Below are 20,699 nucleotides of genomic sequence, written 5' to 3' on the forward strand. Positions count from 1 at the left end.
TTTTCTTGTGTCCGCTTTTTAGGTGGCTAAATTCCAATATTACATTGGCAATTGGGTGTTAATAAATACTGGCCTTACATAATTAGAGGCCAGAAATGAGTAGTAACAAAATCCAACCGCCCACCCATCCCTTTTCTGATCACTTCTTTCAGATCGGGCTCACAGGGGACCGGAGCTGGAGCCTAGCCTAGCAAGCTACGGGCTCAAGACAGGGTACACCCTTGGTGGGATGGCAGCTGCAGGAAATACAGACATGTATCCTTGACGCCATTTTACCTCTCAGTATGTCTTTGGACAATGGGAGGAGACCAGAGAACTCGGCCGAAACCTACATGAACGGGGGAGAACGTACAAACTCCACACAGGTAGACCCCAGGTCGGGAACAGAACCCAGGATTCCAGACTTGCGAGGCAGCAATGCTTTCCACTTTGCCCCCTGTGCTACCCATAACTAAATCCTTCTCTTTTAATTCCTCTTTAAATCACTGAACATCTGCAGTGCCCAAAGAGCCTCCTGCCTTCTTTTTTTCACTTTTGCTGTCTCACCCGGGCTCTGAGCTACTGTTGACAACCTTGTTTTTTTCTAATATTAGATATTGCTTTTTAATTAAGTGACACAATCGTTTACAAGCAGGTTTAGAACATAAAGCCTGTCACAAGCTCGGGTCATTACAACAATTCACACAGGCAACACTGACTAAGCTTATTTACAATTCTTATTTACAGAGAGGAAGACGAAGAAGAGGAGGGAGAAGCTGGAGGAGATGCAGCTCAGCTCTACTGTAGGAGCAGCAGGACAGGAGAGAGGTTACTGACAGCCTGGTAAGTGTACAGACGCCTATCAGTAGTAAAAGAAAAAACAAGGCTTTTACAAATGTAGAAAAAAATACTAGAGTATGTTCTGAATTGCAATAGAATCTTATTACATACACAGTTTGATTAAACAGAGAGACTGTTCTACAATGGTGCATGTCTTGCGTTCAGGAATGTCTTCCTATATGAGTTGAAGTAGCAGGCCAAACCCCAAATTATTCCATGATTACCCTGTTCTCTCTTAGTTCTTTACCATCTTGTTGGAACTTGTTCTCTTCAAGACGACCCTGTGACCTTCCCTACAAATTAGTGCAGCATCAGGACTTCAATTTTCACTCCTAAGCTTTGGAGAATTCTAATATGATTTGAAACTCTCAACTTCAGGTCAGTGCTAAAACCCCTTTTTTGAAATGACAGCTCACTATCATATAATCTTCTGCTTTTTGTGTCCTTTTTCGCTAGCAGTCTGGACCAAGGCTGGTTAAAAAGCTTTTCTGTTTGTATGCCAGAGCCCCAAAGCCATTGGAAAACTGGAGCACCATGTTTAACATGCAATGCAAGAGACACGACTTAGGTTTGGACGAAGAGAACATGCAAATGCAGCCGTTTAGAATCAGAAGGGGTAAGGAAAAAAGCACTGGACTTGATTCCTGTCCAGTCTTTGTATGCAACATGATACCAGCTGCTTTTAACAATATTTTAAAGGAAATTAACACAATGTAAAAAAAAAACAACCAAAAACTTTGTTATGAATGTCTGATCACAGAAGGAAGTCTTGCCTGCAGAGGAAATCAGTGGTCACGAAGCCTGCAGTGATATCAACGCAATCTCAGTTTCACTTGCAGACTGAAACTACAGTAGGTATTACGTCCTTGCAGATTGGCACATGTGGTTATGTCGTACTCAGACAACCTGGTGGGGTCATCCTCTGAAAGAATGCCTGAGCAGTTGTTTTTGCTTTTAGATAATTCTTTTACAAAAGGCAAACAGCCACCCAGATTTGCACCACACATTTCTCTTTTAATCTCCAACTTGAAGCCTAAACAAGATCTGAATTACATGAGACAGTGTTTGCCCCCCTCTTTTCAGGCATGCTGTTCAAAATCACAATAACAAAAATAACAAAGATAAAATCAGCACAGTCCCGCATTCAGAGCTTCTCTAGCAAAACAGGAATAACACAGCTTTGAACACTTTTCATCTAATCCACACTCTCTGGCCAGAAACCTTCCCTGCTCCTAACCTGTTCAACCATGCCATGGTTCTGAGAAACCTAGGTTTTCTCTTGCCCAGCTGCTAGCCCTTGGACAACTCTAAAGTTTGGACATGCTTTGTTCTGAGAAGACAGTGATGCCTTTTCTAAAAGTGCATTAAAGCCCCTGCTGTTAAAAGTTTTGTTCTATTAAGTGAATAAGCAATGGTGTTGACACTTGGCAGGCAGAAGGGAAATCAGCCTTTCAGTTACGCCATAACCCAGTGACTAATGCCTGCATTACCCATCATGCAGTGGGAGGCCAGTGAGCAAGTACAAGACCGGACTGTGACTAACAGAACAAGGTTTTCTAGATTTCAGGTAATAATCCATTGAGACCTCATGCTCAGACCAAAGAAACATGGAATCTGAAAGCATAACAGCTGCTAAAAAACATGCAATATACTGTCAGTAATAAATAATATATATTCATAATAATAATATGTTCAGAAACAGTTTTTTTGTTGAACTCTTGGTATTTCATTCACTGAATACTGTTCTTGATTCTTAGAGTATTTTTGTCTCATTTGTATAGCCCTGTCTATTTGTGGCTTACACTACTGAAAGTTAAAGAAGACCAGACCAGTACTGCTTCAACCTCGTAAATTCCGCACATATAAAATAATTTAAACAGTGACTTTTAGAAAAGGCTGGTTTTGATCTCACCATTTTTTGTGGATGTGAGTGGAATATTTTTCAAACTGGAAATGGATGTGTTGGCGTTCTACAAAACCTTCTAAATACCACAGGATAGATTACCAAGTTTCTCTTAAGACTTTACGACATGACAGGATATATACATCCACTGTAAAACTAATCTGAGGTTCCTCTGGGTGGATCTGCAGAAACTTAGTTACATTTCACTACAAAATAACAAGACATCTGTAACCTAGGCCTCTGATTTAACATAGAACTTGTCTGATTTATAGATTTCTTAAATTATTAGTAGTACTTTATCTTCATATACTTTATTAAAATTTATATCTATAGATATACTATATGCCCAGTATATACACATCTCAAACATAAAGCTGTTAAAAGATACCCTACTTGTTTTGTTTTTGTTGTACACAAATGTTCCTATAGAATTTGTTCATAGAATGTACTGAAACAAGATTACAAAAAAAAAAACAATTACAGTTCCAGGACTTCACGAAATGTAACAGCATGATACAGACATGGAAAATCCTTGGGATCACAGGGGGTGGATGTGGAATTTCAAGGAAAGGAGGTCTTACACCTTGTGTGTCCTACATCATTTAAACTCAAGTGACGGAGGTTCCGATAGTGTCACACTGCTTGTGTACTCTTGAGACCTTTTCGTCCCCCCAGATCTGGTGTTGATAAACGGATCTCTACACCTGATTATAGGGAGGCTGCCTACAAAACGCGTGGCTAAACCGCCCCCCCTGCAAAGGGAAGTGGATGTTATCGAGGTTGGAAATCGTTAGACTAGTTGAGAAGAACGAAAAGCCAGAGGACACAGCAGCCTGGGAGGGAGGGAGGGAGGGAAGGAGGGGGCGAGCTTGATGACCTCCCATACCCGGCCCTGCTGCCTGGCGCTCTCGCGGTGGTGGTGGTGGGGGGGGGGCTCTTCAGCAGGCACAGTCCTGGTGAGGGGGAGCCGGCTGCTCGGTGAGCTGGGGGCCCTGCTTGGCCCCCGTGACGGCCGGGTCGGCCGTGTCCAGGCTTTCCGACATCTTCTCGCAGATGATGTCCACCAGCCGCTCGAACGTCTGCTTGACGTTGATGTTGTCCTTGGCGCTGGCCTCGAAGAACTCGAACCCTGAAAGAGACGGACGCGTTTCGCGGGGGCAGCGGAACGAAGAAGCTTTTTTGTTTTCGTTTTTTTGTTTTAGCCCACCCAGCAGGATGACAAGCATCCACCTCCCCCATCTTAGTCTTCTGCTGCCGTTCCTGGGCGTTTGCTCCCAGTGGCTGGGTGGAAAGTAGCGCGCAGGCAAGAAATAAGATAAGGGAGAGAGTGCTTTTAAGACGGCAGTAAGGAAGCTTTTCTTGACCCAAAGGGGTTGTGAGTATATGAACCAAATCGCACTGCCACACACCTGAAGCAGATTCCCTGGTCTCCTGCAAGAAGCAGCTGGAGATCCTCGGATGGATAAGCTACTACTGTATATGCTAGATGGGAAGTATGGCCTCAACTCATTTGTAACATAGTGTTACATAGTTACATTTGTTTGGGAGTTGAAAAAGAAACCTATCATAATACAAGGATTTATCACAGGAACAGTAAGGAAATGCCCTTTTCAGACTAAGGGGAATATCCATACAGTAAGGTACAACACAGCTTCTAGACACTCCAGGATCTTGGCTCTTCAGGGGGATCCAACAGGGACCCTTCTCTGTGCTCCAGAGGTTTCCGTGTCTTGGGACAGTAGGTCTGGACAAGGAGGCGGGTCGTTACTCACCTAGGTGTTCCGCCAGCTGCCTGCCTCTCTCCGCCGCTACGATTCTCTCGTCCTCCATGTCACACTTATTACCCACCAGAAGGACCTGAGCGTTGTCCCAGGAGTACGTCTTGATTTGCGTGGACCTGCCCAGAATGTGATCCAAGAGTCACATTATCAGCCATGGAATCCACATCCTAATCCATCAGCCTTTTCTGAGCCAGGAAAAAAGCCCGTATGGGATAATGAAGTCAGGGGTTCCCAGGCCCGGTCCTGGGCACACCCACGCCTGTTGGGCGTTTGTCTTCTTGGGCAACCGGTTCACGAACTGAACCTTTCACAGACCTAGCAGGTTTCATTTGAACTTTCTGAGGAGGGGTCTCTTTAACTACTGCATTTCTTAAGTAACTTAAAATCTCCAACCCATCCATCCATCTGTTAACAGCTTCTTCCAATTCGAGGTCACGGGGGAGCTGAAGCCTATCCCAGCAAGCAAAGGGCACGAGGCAGACTACACCCTGGACTGGTAGCCACACACACACTCACACCAGGGCCAATTTTCCCAGATGCTCCCAGAGGCCAGCTAACCTCCAAGCCTGTTTTTTGGACCGTGGGAGGAAACCAGAGCATCCAGAGGAACCCCATGAGAACATGGGGAGAACATGCAAACTCCACACAGACAGGACTACCCCTAGTCTGGGAATGAACCTTTATTTTTCTTGCAATCTACAAATAGGAATGTCTGCCAACCTTTTATCTATCTAGAGGCTTAAGTCTTCAACTATTTCCTTCCAGTTTTTTTTGAGTTGGGGAGACTTTGATATGCATAAACCCTCTGCACACGTACCAGTCCTGGACAGCGCTGAAAGACTCCTCATTGGTGATGTCATACATCAGAATGAAACCCATTGCCCCTCTGTAGTAGGCAGTTGTGATGGTCCTGTACCTCTCCTGGCCTGCAGTGTCCTACAACACATAAGGAAACGCACTTCAGTGAAATACACATCAGTGGGATGGGAAAGGCTCTCATCCTAATGAAGAACAGTGCCATATTTACAATCCCTGCAATGTACATGCCAACAGCCAAGTTGCAGTATGTGTGATACTCCATCCATCCTCAGAAAACGACTTATTCCTGCTATGAGTCACAGCAGTCTGGCAAGAATGGGGCATGGGGAGAAGCTACCCAGATCAGATTCTGATTCATTGCAGAGCACAGACACAAGCTCACACAGATTTAAAGACACTTTTTAAAACTAGCCAGCATGTCTGAAGCATCCAGAGGACACCCAGACAAACACAGAGAGAACGCTCAAAGAGAAGGCACCCCAGGCTGGAATCTATATCAGGAGTTATTATTATTATTATTATTATTATTATTATTACTCTCTGTAATAAAACTGAGAATGTTCACAGACTTTTACAGGCCTGTGCACTGCTGACCCTTCGTGCCTCCTGGCAGCACTTGAGCTATACCAAGGTTGATCGAGTTTCACCCTGAACTCCAATGAATGCTCAGGGAGTTGCACCTTTCATCTTCTATTGAGGCAGCAGCACGGCCTGGTCTGTAGGTGTGCAGGAAGCATACTGTCCAACACGCACATGGAAACCTGCCTGTTCTGTGATGGCAGTAGGTTTGTAGGCACACCCGTGTTATACATACTGTATAGAAGCAAACACTCTTCTGCTCTGTATTTCAGGATTCCATCTATTGCCTGCTGCTGGCCTGACCTCTGACATTTAAAGCTTATTTACTGTACCTTTAGGCTGTAATGACAATACCCTGTTGCAGTTTAATATGACTATATCTGAAGTGCAAAGCAATAAAGGTCTGAACACCAGTGTATCTATAACTGAAGTATGACTTCTCTGACACAATGAGGAAGTCCTTTAAGTGTTTTCAGAACTCTGTTTCTAAGGCTGAATTAAGCATCCTGTGATGTGACCTCTTAATATAGACCGGAGATTCAGTGGGTCTTGGTCTGCCAGCGTGCTTTTGCGTGTGCGTCTGTAAGTAAATATTTACAAGTCACACACCTTATTGTACTGTGAGTACACACAGAGCTTTAGTGCATCTCTGTCTGCTGGCACCCATTTCAGCACAGCTGGGCTCTGTGCACGGAGAGCTGCTCAAATGGTTTGCATTTATGACGTAATAAAGGACACTGGAGAAGAAATGGAAGCTGCAGGATTTTCTTTCTGGGCTGCATGAGCTCTTGAATACGAGGGCAGTGGGGGAGGGGTGGGGTTGGAGGATGTCTTTCCACTCTGTGATGGTGATGTGCAGAGTGGGGGGGGGGGACGATAACCAATTGGTGTGCCCAGCCTGCCATCAATTGGATTGGCCGTCTGCCTGCACAGCCAGCCTCCTCCAGAGGCCTGTGGTCTCGAAAAGGCTGGCAACAGAGAAGGCTCCTTGCCAGCTGATGTGCTTGCAATCAGTGGGCTCCCCCAGGCCACAACAAACAGCTACTGCATGTACTTCCTCAACATGCACATTTCACGCTCTTTGATTCAGTATTACGCAGTTTCTAGGCTAACTAAAGATGAACAACTGAAAATGTTTTATTAACCCTTTTGTAGAGAAAAGAAAACTAGAACAGCACCAATACTGCAGTATTTAGGCTGTGGCTATGTCAGTAATGTTCAGTGTTTTTAACCAGAGGTGGCTGTATCTTTGAACTTTTTCTCTTGAAGTAAGATATTCATGGGCTGCTCCACTTGGAATCAAGTCCCCACTATTGTTATCATTAAGGTTAGTTCTAAATTATTCATTTGACAAATCGACAATCTTCATATTAATGCCTTGCATAGTGGCTTTTAATAAGAACTACTAAATAATACATTGTTGGCCTAATTCCATAACCGGGCATCAGTTATGATGCTAAGGAGAAAAAGACCATTTCCTGGCATACAGCTGCTTTATAAGACATTAGATACTAGATATAACATATTTAGATACAGAATTGCATTGTGGTTCTGCAGTGCTAAAGTAGTGCACCACATTTCTCATACTGAACCATTCTTACTGCATATGACAACTGAATACAAGGGTAAATGGTGAGTAATACAATGAACAGAAAAGTAGTAACTGGTGAATGGGAACAACATGTTAAGATTTCAAATTTACATTGATATTTAAACCAAGAGAAGCCAAAGTTATGCTTTACCTTTTGTGAAGGCTGGGAGTGTTATTAAAATTTTGCAGGTCTAAATTCCCTAGTGATGTGGGCTCTGGTGACCTCAGGATGCACTCCACAGAGGTGGGGGCAGGAGGTGGGGGGGTGGAAATGTTTTTTCCAGTATCAGGAAAAAAGACTTTCTGTGCTACTAAGCTGTTGCTGTAGAAAACAGAAGCTGGCTGATCACCCTTGCAAGCCAGTTTTAGGATAAAGTCACCTTCTGAAATGACCCGAGACATCTAATATCTAACTCCAAAGACACACAGGAACAGCATCCAGTTTCCTCAATGGCGTCAGCGTTCTAAATTCTGCTTCCGAAGTCCGACTCCGCCACAATAAGACCGCTGACTTCCAGCAGTGAAAGCAAAATCTGTTCTCTCTCACATGAACTGGCCCGTCTCTCTTCCAATTTCGGTCCCCCAACCACCTCCTATTTCTGGTCGCAGAGTCTCCCCGACACCCTTGCAAGGTAAAAGGCTTCTCTTTGTGAACGACTACAACCAAGGGCACATACTGTAGGTAAAGACGGGGTGAACTCTCTAGCTGTCCGCCACCTTAAATGACATTAAACGGGATTGAGACAGTTTTTCACTTTTGGAATTTTTCAAACAGGCCAGGTGCCTTCTTCCCCAAACATACCGAGGGAGAGATGGTGAACCTGAACTTTTCTATTGCACCCTTCAAGTATGAGAAGTTAGATTTAAAGTACCATCGCTACCCAAAATCATAAAGATTCCCCTGTACAGTCCTTGTCTGGTTTAACTGGTGGTCATCACCCTAGAATTAGCTGAAGAATATATTATTAGATTAAGTGGAATATATTAAAGGTAAAAGACCTGTTTCTCAAGGATCATGGCTGGTGACCAGCTGTTCAGAGCTGCTCATTCCTACAGAATGGGTTTGCCGCGGCATGTTTGTGTGGCCGTGTGGCCTTAACCAGTATATTTCTCTTATATTGGCTACGGAGAGATGTTTCTCACTTTAGTCAGGACAAAATTAATTACTATGGAATGTGTAACTGGAGCAGACGATTGCACACTTTCATGCACAATTAAAAAAACGTGCAAATGGCTGAAAACAGTAGGGTCAACATAAAAAACAAGTTAGCTCTGTGGATATATTGGACATACTGTATATATATTGCTCTGAAGTGAGGAAACAGGATGGCACAAGTACTAAAAGCAGGCACAGCCAGGTGCCCATGGGCATGAACGGCTGAAGAGCTCAGAGGAGCAGGGGCTTGTGGGTAAGAGACAAATTCCATATCCCCCACCCCCCCCCCCCGCCCTGAGCATGAGCCCTTACCCAGATCTGCAGCTTGATCCTCTTGTCATTCCTGTAGATGGTCTTCACCTTGAAGTCGATGCCCACCGTGCTGACGAACGCCGGCGTGAAGGAGTCGTCGGCGTAGCGGAAGAGGAAGGAGGTCTTGCCCACGCTGCTGTTCCCGATGATCAGGATCTTAAACATGTAGTCGAAGTTCTGGTCGGAGGACTCCTTCTGCCCGTAGCGCGCGTCTGTTGCTGAAGCCATCTGCAAGGCACCCCGAGATGTTCGGCATGAGAGTGTTGCACTGGGCGAGTTAAACTGTGCAACAGCAATCGGGTTCTTACTCCTTGAGTTAACAGGAAAGGCACGCCATCAATTTTTCTCTGCTGTCAAGAACAACCTTACCGAGACCCTGTCATGATCCAACAGAACTTCACAGCCAATATCTCGCCAGTTAATAAATCCTGTGGGTTAGATTGCAATATCTTTGGTTGTGTTACTATTTGCAGCTTTAGGCTAGCGATACAGAATTGTGCACCAACAAGTTTGAAACCATTAACATTTAAATCACTGATGCCTCAAGGCCTTTAAGAAGTGTTAAATTAACCAATTAGGCTAATGATCAGTTCACTTAGATAGATAGGAGCTCAGGCAGAAAGAAATCTTGAAGTTCTGCATCACTGCTTTGGGTACTTTTAAATGAGCTTAAGCATCCATCTTGTGAAACTCTGCTGCCCTGCAGTCATTCCTCTGTACAGTACATGAAAACAATGTATAGGATTATGACTTATTGCTAATTATACTAAAAACAATGTTGATCAATCTGATCCAGAATGATCCTCAGTGAACAATTAAAGAGATTTTAACAGCCACTGAATAAATGCGTTGAACTATTTGTTGTGTAACGGGAAAGAAAGAGATAACAGAAGACATTAACAACAGCAACATGAAGCAGAGAGAAAGGGCTCAGCCTCTTTGCATGTGACTTTCTATGACAAACCCATGTGATACCCAAAGCCAAATGTCAGAGTTCTCGGACACAAGACAATTAAGATGATGAATATTGTATAAATCATCACCTCTTCAGAGAAACATATTTCCCAACTATAAAATCCAGAAGTCAATGATATTGGCATGGGTCTGTTTACAGAAAAGAATAATGCAGCCCATTTAAAAACGATAAATGGAAGGAATTATAGCACTATACAAGGCCCTGGCAGATGAGCTTCTTTGACCTTCAGGCTCCCTCATAGGGAATATAGCCCTCAAGAATAGGGTCAAACAAGCTGCTTGCACATGACCCCATTTAACATAACATAACACAACATCACTTTATAAGCCCTATACTATTTCTTCCATTAGGAATTCGTCTTTTCGCATACCCCAGCTTGCTCTCCATGAGACACACAGACAGGGAGAGAGAAGCTTGGGGTCAGACCGCAGGGTCTGCCATTGTACAGCGCCCCTGGAGCACCTGGGGTTAAGGGCCTTGCTCAGGGGCCCAATGGAGTACGATTCCTCTGCCGGCTGCGGGATTTGAACCGGCAACCTTCCAGTCACAGGCGCAGATCCTGAGCCACAGAGCCACCGCTCATTTACATTTTTTTCGAATTTGTCAATATCTCAGAACATGACCAGCCATCATCATTATTATTATCCACTGTGCTGGTTTGTGTTTAATCGAACTTGGGCAGCCAAGCCACTTAGAAACACCTCTGTCTTGCACCAAACCTGCCAGCTGTGGCTCTGGAAGGCCATGTGTCACTCACATGTGCTTTACTGTGCAAAGTAAGGGTTAAACAGTTTCATTTGCACAGGGTGTAAACCTGCTTAGAGAAAGAATAGAACACATCCACCTTAAGAACCCTGTACACCTTAAGACCAGTAATGAAACAAAGTAAAATAAAGGACAGATGCTTTTAAAGGAGACTCTTTTTTACAGACCGAGCTGTGGGTGTAGAGTAAACCATTCTCTTACTAACCTTGCATTACTGTACTAAAATTTAAAATAGGAGCAAAATGTATCCCATATTAACAAACGTGTTATTGGGTTAATGTGTGCTATCCAGTTTCTGATAGCTTTTAATGCTGAACAAATAAAAATGTAAATAGATTTTTGCTATGACTGTTATTTCCGGTGAAATTCTGAAATGCAGACCAGTCTTCACAATAGGATGCAAGCTCAAGGTCCCTTACTGTGTCCCAAACTAGAGAACTAGAGCTAAATATGGAAACAAGTTTCTCTCCTTCTGTCGCATCGAAATTTTAGACCTCCCTGCAATATGGGTAAACAAGGCTTTCACCTTGTTTGAAGATATTATGAGATGGGTGGAAAAATCAATTTACAGTAGGGCAGGGCTAATCTCACACATAGAAACAAAGCACAGTACACTCTTAAAGGCATCTTGCAAAGCCGTGCCTGTGAATAGCTTCTGTGGTTTCCTTTCTGTTTGGTGAAGATGCCACAGTGGCAGTTCTGTCCCCTCACTTTTTAAATATGACTCCCCGTGAGCCACAAAACGGTTCAGCCAGTACACTCTTCCCACCACAGAGAGGAAGTACATGCTGGGTGACAACGCGCTTCTGACGGGGAGAGAGCAGACATCGTTCGAAGGACACAACAACTGACATGACACAGCCAGTGAAACACAAACCTGAGGACACAAGGGCTCCTAGGAGAATGCATATTTAGATATTAAAAACGGGAAACTTTTTTTTTTACCCAAAGGGTTGTCAGAGCTGCCCAGCCATGCTGACAAAGCCAATACCCTGGCTTTCTTCAGGAAACAGCAGATACCATCATGGGATCAATTAGCTACTACCAATCGCTAGACTGACCGGATAGCCCCCTCTTGTCTGTAACCTTCTTAGTTTGTTAATAAAGCCTATAAACATTTGGGAGAAAAAGAAAAACTGTAGCCACTATAGAGAAATAATGTGGTTTGTATATCACTGTATTCGTTGGCTCTGTGGCTGGAAGGTTGCCGGTTCGTATCCCGCGGCCGGCAGATGAATCCTACTCCAGTGGCCCCCTGAGCAAGGCCCTTAACCCCAATTGCTCCAGGGGTGCCATATAAATGGCTGTCCCTGCGCTCTGACCCCTAGCTTCTCTCCCTGTCTGTGTGTCTCATGGAGAGCAAGCTGGGGTATGCGGAAAGACAAATTCCTGATGCAAGAAAATGTATATGGCCAATAAAGTGATCTTATCTTATCTACTTATGGGATAAAGGACCAACGGCCTTTAAAAAATAACTTATAGACTGCCCTTCTTCTTTTTCTTCACTGCAGAGCATGAGCACAGTGCCACTCAAATTCCCACGATGAAGATGAGGATGATGACTAGCTAGGTCCTGCGGCTGACCCTGCCTTTAGAGAGTTAAAACAAACTGGGATGATGACTCAGGAACCCCGCTGTTCATTCTGTGGGAGGGCCAGCTCTGAGTCAGCCCAGGCTTTCTCACTCACCTCTACCTCCAGGATCTCAGCCCAAACCACAGTTTGTCATTCGTGTGGCTTAAAAAAACAATCCGTCAGTTCTGCCTTTGGGGAACCACTACGTTGGTTTTTAATGCTTTCGACCTTTCAGTGCTGGGATTGGCACGAGGTGTGGACTCACTGATGACTGAGGGACATCAATTGTCCGAAACAGCAGGAGAGATTCGCCGAGCCATTTGCGGCTAGGGGGAATATCTCTTTTAAAAAAAAATATGAAACCATTCAGCGGCTTAGGTCTTCAAGAAGCCACGTTTATTATCTAAAATGTGATGCGTTACAAAAAACGACATATTTAACATGCAGTAAGAAATCAAAGAGACACAAATTTTGGTTAAGGAATGACAATTTCAACAGCTATAAGGGAACATTTTCATTTTTGCTATTAATTACAGTTATATGCATAGGCCTACAGTAAGTGCTTTAATTTTGTTCTAAATCCTGAGCAGTACTAACGTGCAGTAAGAAATAAAAGACAGGTTTCTTTAAGAAATTAAACTTAATTTCAACAGTTAAGGTCATATTTTCTTTTTGGTCATTAATTGTAGTTATATGCATAAGCTTGAGTGCATTTTATTTCATTCAATTTGGGCCTAAAACCTGAGCAATACATTACAAAATTGCTGCAGCAGGATGTTGGTGTAATAAGAGACTTAGTCATTTTTTAAGAGATTGGTGCTTAATTCCAGAAAATGACAGACTCCACCACACACTCACCGTCTCAGTTAAGAACAGCCTGCAGTGACTGAAGCAGCACAGAGACACAAACTGGAGCTTCGGCTACGTCTAATTCATTTCAATAGCAATCAGCAATTTTTTTTATCTCTGGCTTTTATTATTTGACCAGGCCATGCTGGACTCAGACACCCCCTAACCACATGGTCATCCACTGCCTTCTTCAGATACTAATTCAATGTCACCTGCAAAATCAGGAAAGATCTGCTTCCGAATAGTATGTTATATTAATATAACGCTGTCCACTTTTTCTTCTGGGTAATTCTAGCTGCGAAGCATACACAATATCACTTAAAGACATGCACAGAACCTAAAGTCTGTATAAGAATCAGATTAGTGCATCTGCACATCTTTGTAAATTAGCATTATAAGATGACAGATCTCAGGTTACTTTATTTAATTTGAGAATTTTTTTTAAATCTGAAAACCAGCTTTTTATGAGATTATCTCTGAACGTCCAAACGTCACAGGTAAAAAAAAGTACCTGTCACACAACTGGAGACAGCAGAAGAGCTGCCCCTTGGAGCACCTCGAAAGCAGTCAGAAGTGAATTTCCCAAAGGCAGCCGTTCACATGAGCTAATATATTGGTGACCTGATTTGACAAGGAAAGGAGAGGCAGGGTACTAATTATGTAGAAATAAAAGCATATAATTTGCATGGACTCTTTTGTTAAGTGACAGCATCTAAGGCAGGAACACAGAGCGCTTGATATTAAAACAAAACCATTTGCATCTGTTAAAAAAACTAATGGCCTGGTGGGTTTTTATACTTTTGACTTCTTATCATTAGATAAAAATAAACAGTGCATAATTTCCATAGTTCATTAAGAACCCTCCATATCTAAGCAATTTAAATACAGTGCAAGACAGTATTCTCTTTACAATAGGAAATCAGGATGACTGGGTCAAAACACCTCGAGTCTTAATGAGACAGTAGTTAGAAAACACTGTTCAAACAAAGACTACTAATTTAAATGTTTTATTCTAATATTATCACCTGGTAATTAAGCAATGATATGCGTCTAATGAAGATGCCAACCCTGCTTCACATCCTGTCAAGTTTTTTTTTTTTTTATATATATACAACTGTGTCAAAGAACTCTGGAATTACAGGACCAGGCAACAATCCTAAAACACAATCTAGCTCTGTGCACATGTTTATAGCAGAGGACCAAAAGACCTTATGTAAGCAGTCGTACAGTTTCCGTACGTCCAACACACAAACCTTCAAGGGTATGAACAGATTTTTATTCTGTCTCTAGAGAAAAACATCTTCCAACACATCATTAAAAGCAGTTCACACCTACTGCTTGGTACGCACTCAGCCGTGACATGTCTCCATCTTTGGGTTGGTGCCATTGTGTTGTTTCTGAAGAGTTTTCACACCCTTATCACACATTTCTTATTCAAAGCTCGGGCAGACACCCCAAGTACGTTCGCTGAATCTCTCAATTCTGCCATAAACTCTATTTATACTTTAACCAAACCATGTTGTAACTAGGGCCAAGAAACTTTATATGGAGGAAAATACTTTGCACTGCACTGCAGGAAAAACACTTCAAATTCTGAGCCATAACAAATTCTCCCATAACAAAAGCGGTCTTTTGCACACAGCTTCATGCAATTCCAAGCAGCAACCAGCTCTCAAGAAAAGAGTCACAGAGGTCTTAATCTCTGATAAGATTTGTCAATCGAGAGAGGAAACCTGAGCGAACATGATGACAGTTTATCAGGACTTCCACTTAAACAGGTGAGCACCTCTGCCAATCAGTACAGCACTTCAACCCAGAAAGGCTACTCAAAATTATACTTTCAGACCCAAATAAAGCCTCCTGTTCTGACAAATATTTAATTGTTTCTTAAACCAACAAAAATAGATTACACATAAGTTACATATTGAGGTAATGTTACAGAACATGTAAATTGTTGGCATAGTCTGGTATATGAACATCATTTATGAAAAGTAATAAAACATTCTTTAGATGGTGCCACTTTTACTTTTGTAATAAAAGAGTGTTTTTTGTCAGATATATAAATGTTGTTGTTTTTTTTTAATGTAGCATTTTGAGAGTAGAGTGCCCTGTCCTCCTGGTATCTTATTCTCCTGCAGACCTGCGGCTGAATCCTCTGGTTTACTTACTAACTGTTGAGGAGGGCACTTTATCAACAAGTGTCCAGGAGTTGCTTCCTCTGGGCTTGTGAAGTAGGTTCTCTGCGTCACCCGCATCACCATCTTGTAACCTGACTTTGTCGGCTAATGGGAGGTAGGGAAAGGCTGGGCCTGGTCGGTACGGGGAAGGAAAACCAGCTTGGCGTAGGCAGTGGTATGGGTAGACCCGTAGATGGTGCTCTCTCCCCTGAACCACATTTTCCAAAACAATGGAAACAAAGGTCACCATGGTGACCACAGTCTCCATGCTGTGGGAAATGTCATCCTTCACATGAGACCTGCAACTGAGTCCACAACTTCTTGGCCACTAAAGATTCCATAGCACTGATCATAGGAGTAGGGCCATTAACTGTGCTATCCTTACTAAATTCGGTTCTGGGCCTTCCTCCTTGATTTCCTATTCCCTCTCTCTGATCGGCTGGGCCTGCACTGCACTGGGGAATGAATTGGGACGACTTCTGTATGTAAAGTTCTTTGCGATCCTTTGCCATGAAAAGCAAATATAAGCATATAATAATTAGACAATGCAATAATTTCTTGCAAAGGAACCTCTTTTCCAGATGATAGTGCATAAACCAGTAAAGCAGCAACAAATTTATTCATAACTGAACATTCAAATAAGAGCTGTCAAGCAACCAATTTGCAACAAAATTGTTAGAACATTCCCAATATCAAGATGCAAAACTGTTCAGTAAGAATTTTCATTCTATATGCAAAGACAAGGGTATTCTTGGGACATCCTGGGATACCTCTTCCATAATCTTTTCAAAATGGAAAACCACACACAAAACTGCGTAGGGTAAACAATGCGTTGCCTAAATATAGGCAGGACACAGTTTAGTCTAGAGCTTCTGTCCTATGTTGTTTATTTACATGATCTGTAAAGAAGAAAATAATCTTTTTTTGACATGATGAAAAGATCCACCTTTCCATTTTCTATCTCCATCAATTCCGGTTTGCAGGGGAGCCAGAGCCTGTCTTGCCAAAGGAGGGTACAGCCTGGATAGGGCACCAGTCCACCACACAAATGCACTCACACCAGGGCGGATCTTCCCAGAGACCAATTAACCTACCAGGAAACATGCAAACTCCACACAGATAGCACCCCAGGTCCAGAATGGAACCCAGATCCTCAGCACTGCAAGGTGACAATGTTAACCGCTGTGCCACCCCTAATCAAAACAGCATACATTTAATCCTATGGCCCATCCTACAACCACACTGGAGTAAACAGGGTAGGGTGTTGTGTTGCTATAAGAAGAAAGGGTTTAGTCTGCTCGTCAGCTTTCAGTATCTCATGTCACACCACCCTCCTGCCATTACAAACTAAAGCAAATTAAAGTTCCATCTACATGAGAATTGAAGGGCTCGTAGATTATGAAATATATCTGTATGAAACCAGAATGACTGTATAACCTTATTTGTGATTATAGGATGAAAACCACCAACAACTACAGCGTTTTCTGCGTGGGAATAAATTATTGCCATAGCTTGACAGTGTCAAAAAGTGACCAAGGCTGGAGAAAAGAGTGTGTGCTGATGGTGGGGTTGTTGCTACCGAGAGAGAAGGGAGCTCTCTCCAAGTCTGGCTTGATCCTTTAAATGAAGAATCCGGTCAAGCTTCACAAGCTGTGCGTGCATGCCTGTAAACCACACAGCAAAGACTGCTCCCGGACTTCTTTAAAAACAGGCCTGTCAGCTCTCCAGACGACCCAGAGGCTGTGTAAAACACTACCGGTCTGATTGAATGGCAATTTCTATGAGGTTTTAAACATGAACAAAATCCATATTTTAGATTTCATAAAAAAAAAACTGCCGCCCAGTGCATTTGACACAGATTATTTGGACAGAATGTGGCCACTCAAATGAGGTTGTCGAAATTCCTTCTAGTTCTCATCCACAGCAGGCTGTTATCTCTGGATTAATAACATCAACCACTTGCACTGGCCTGAATCCTCCCATTTTCTAACTACTCCATCCACTGCAGGGTTACGGGGGAGTTGGAGTCTATCCTGGCAAGGCAAGGTACACCCTGGACAGGACACAAGGCAGACACACACAGACACACATACTCACACACCCTGGACAGGACACCAGTCCACTTCTGGGCAGACACACACACACTCACACACCCTGGACAGGACACCAGTCCACTGCAGGGCAGGCACACACACACTCACACACCCTGGACAGGACACCAGTCCACTGCAGGGCAGGCACACACAATGTGGACTGAATTAGAATCCCACATAAATCAGAGATCTGTGCTCTAACTGCGCACATAAAACCGGAATGAGAACTAAAACGACTACCATGGTAAAAGAAAGAAACATTTCGTAGACCAGTGGCAGGTCTACTAACTGAAACAGCTGTTGAAATGTTCCTAGCGGTACACTGGCCTTCTGCCGCACCCGCTTAGTCAGTCAAGCGGCCGGCCGGCCTCGCAAGCACTTCATCTCCCGGTGTTGACGATCGCGGAAAAAAACACAACTAATAAATAAAACGCACCGTCATGGTCACGATTGAGCACTCCTGTCGGGTACCGGTGCGAATGTGTGCCCACTGCGCAAGATGAAAAATTGCATGCCGGAATAAACCCAGGCAGGGTCAAGATGCCTACAGCCTCGCACCTCCTGAACGATTACATATCCACAGCTCGCCGCCCGAGCGCAGTAACTGTATCCGTGTCTGTGCCGGCCCCGGGATCGGTTCCACGCCTCGCCGAGCCGGTGGTCACGGGCCGTGACCAGGACGCACACGGACAAGCGGAGCTCATTGAATCGCCGGAGGCAGCTCTTGCAATGCCCCTGCCTCGAAAATTAAACTTTAAAAGCCTGCCTATGTAACTGGACACCGGAACCTACACATTCATTCAAGTAATGCCTTCGGTGGTACAGGTAAATAAATCTATGTGCGCTGCTGGAACACTGTACAGTGTGATGTACTAATGGCTCGCTACTGCCTATTCATACAGTGTGTCAGTATGATTTCATCAACTAATACATGATGGATTACTGTGCATTTGCCAGTATTGTGTTCCCTCGCTAACGCAGGGCAACATAATACTCATATTTTTCTCTTTAATGAAAGGTTTGTCCTCTCGAGTTGATACTCCTTAATCTGCGCCCAGGGACGGCTGTGAAGGCTGAAACGATGCACCGTCCCTAATCCATCGCAGCCTCTCCACTACAATTCGGTATTATTTCGGTACTCCCTTTCAAACGTTGTCAACATATGAGAGTGGCGGTACCAAACGAAATCGACGTTTTCCAAGCTATTATCTACTTAAAAGCCTTCACGGTGCGTTTTGAAAGGCTACATAGAGACAACAGTGTATATCCCGTAATACCCCCCGGCAAAAAATGGCTTTCTGTATTCTCATCTTCTGCACTGACTATTGCTCTTTAAGCATCGTAAGTCAAATGAAGGTTATTCGTGCGTTTTGTGTCAACCAGAGACTCTATCCCGCACCCATACTAGCAGAAATGGTGAAAACAGCGCATCTTTTCGCCAGCGATCGAGCAGCAAAGCTCTAAATATTTAAAAACGCCGTGTTACTGCTTACCGTCGATATATTTCTCGCTGCAGCTGCGAATGCACCAGTGCCGCAGTTCTCCGCTCACCTGCAGAAACCGTGGACGTCACTTGATTGACAGCCGCGGAGCACGGAGGCGGGCCGACTGAGGCCTCCGCCAGCGAATCCGCGCGCCGCGCTCTCGCAGGCAGCACGCGCGCGGCCCGTCCCTTCTTTACTTATTCACGAAAGGCCGGCTGATCTCTGCATAATTCATGGGAAAAAAAACGGAATTTAAACGGCGAGGACGAAAACTGCCTCGGCTCTTGTGCTGTCGCCCAAAGGATCTAGTCCTCACGGAGAATATTTCAAAATGTTCATTATTGTGACTCGTTTCTGGATATTTGGAGCGAAACAGCTTTACCCGCTGAATTGAGCGTTTTCATCGTTTCTGCATGATTGCAATTATGTTGTTGTTGTTGTTGTTTTCCTCGTCGATGCTGACGTTCTTTGTGACAAGAATCTGATTTCTCTTCTTCTGTTGCATTGCTGTGGTATTTCGCTGTTGGGAGAAAAGAGCGTTGATGTGTAGTAATCAGTTTAAAAACCGTGTCTAATTCTGTATATAGATATAATATATAATAATAATGTACCCTAGGAATTAATATGCATACATTTCTGAATTACTGCAACACCAATGCGACGTAAGACATTTGTCGCCTTTTAAATAGAATTGCTCAACGGTTCATTCCGGACTAGTTGGCATCTTGATGATGGCGTGTAGGCCCGTACAGCCCCCATCGAGCTTCCTGCGTCTACAGCACGAAGACTTTTGTACGGATGAATAACTAAATACGACGGGGTGTATCTGACATGCATCGCAGCCCGAACACAGAATGTCATTTTAAAAAAGGCAATTTTAGTAGGTTGCTTGACACCTACGGGCCTTCATGCATAGCAAATATAAATCATGCAGACCACGACACCTCCTAGTAATCCCCATCTATTAACTGGCTTCATCGCCCTGCTCTCCTCCCCACTGAGAGAGTACTGCTGCCCTCTGGCTGCCCCATCATCCAGGTGGGGCTGCACAGTGGTGGTGGACGGGATCCCCATTACTGTTAAGTGCTTTGAGTGGAGTGCTCAGAAAGGCGCTATAAAGGTGTAAGGAATTATTATTAAATGACCGCAACTGAGCGGCCCGTAGGTGCCCCCCGGTACAGCCCACCGCCGCAGTCGTTGTTTCCCTGGTCTGCCGCTCTAGGGAAGGAGGACAACTGCTCAGATTGTGATGCTACTGCTTTTCACCGTGTAAAGTGTGCAGCACTCTTGTGCTAACGCTGATTTGTTAAAACCGGCTGGTACTATCACATTGGATAAAAACAATATAATCAGTCTGTTCTAGTTTCAACAGGAAAAAGTGTGGCAAGGAAATATAGGTATTGCTTATGTACGGCCACGTGATACCGGTGCGGGAGGACACGTGACCGTGTACGGCTAGATAATGTTTTTCTGTGTAGCTGAGAATATAACAGTAGCCTGCAGTATTATTGACAATGATGGATCAATCTTGAGGACGCCGAAACTGGAACAGACGTGTAATCTAATAACAATTATTCAAATCAAACCAATCGGTACATAATATTTGTTCAAATTAAGGACGTCGGTCCATTTTGTCTTGAGTTGTTCAGGATGCAATCTGACATATCACTTTACAATTTGTCAACGTTCGAGTAATTGCTAGTTTTCAAACGTACTGTTAAAATATCTTATGTTAAAATAACTTTTTTGTATTGTTACCAAAAGTGTCTATTTTACATACAGTATCAACACTAGATGTCTCCCACGCTCTGCAATCTCGAC

The 20,699-nt window shown here is 43.7% G+C and overlaps 1 protein-coding gene across 2 annotated transcripts; it reads right to left on the minus strand.

Moving 5' to 3' along the window:
* Positions 1–1,812: 1,812 nt before the first annotated feature.
* On the minus strand, positions 1,813–18,997 carry rab3ab (RAB3A, member RAS oncogene family, b). Of its 2 annotated transcripts, none has more exons than XM_006639799.3 (5): positions 18,888–18,997; positions 8,961–9,188; positions 5,321–5,439; positions 4,495–4,619; positions 1,813–3,851 (listed from the first exon to the last, which is right to left on the minus strand). In XM_006639799.3, exons 2-5 carry the CDS (start codon positions 9,186–9,188, stop codon positions 3,661–3,663), a joined length of 663 nt encoding a protein of 220 aa, XP_006639862.1. In that variant the 5' UTR covers positions 18,888–18,997; the 3' UTR covers positions 1,813–3,660. The 2 variants fall into 2 exon arrangements, with proteins under 2 accessions (XP_006639862.1, XP_015221131.1); XM_015365645.2 differs by lacking the exon at positions 18,888–18,997 and adding an exon at positions 13,636–13,722.
* Positions 18,998–20,699: the final 1,702 nt, after the last annotated feature.

This window comes from Lepisosteus oculatus, chromosome 29 (assembly GCF_040954835.1).
Source record: "Lepisosteus oculatus isolate fLepOcu1 chromosome 29, fLepOcu1.hap2, whole genome shotgun sequence".
In the NCBI taxonomy this organism is placed as follows: Eukaryota; Metazoa; Chordata; class Actinopteri; order Semionotiformes; family Lepisosteidae; genus Lepisosteus; species Lepisosteus oculatus.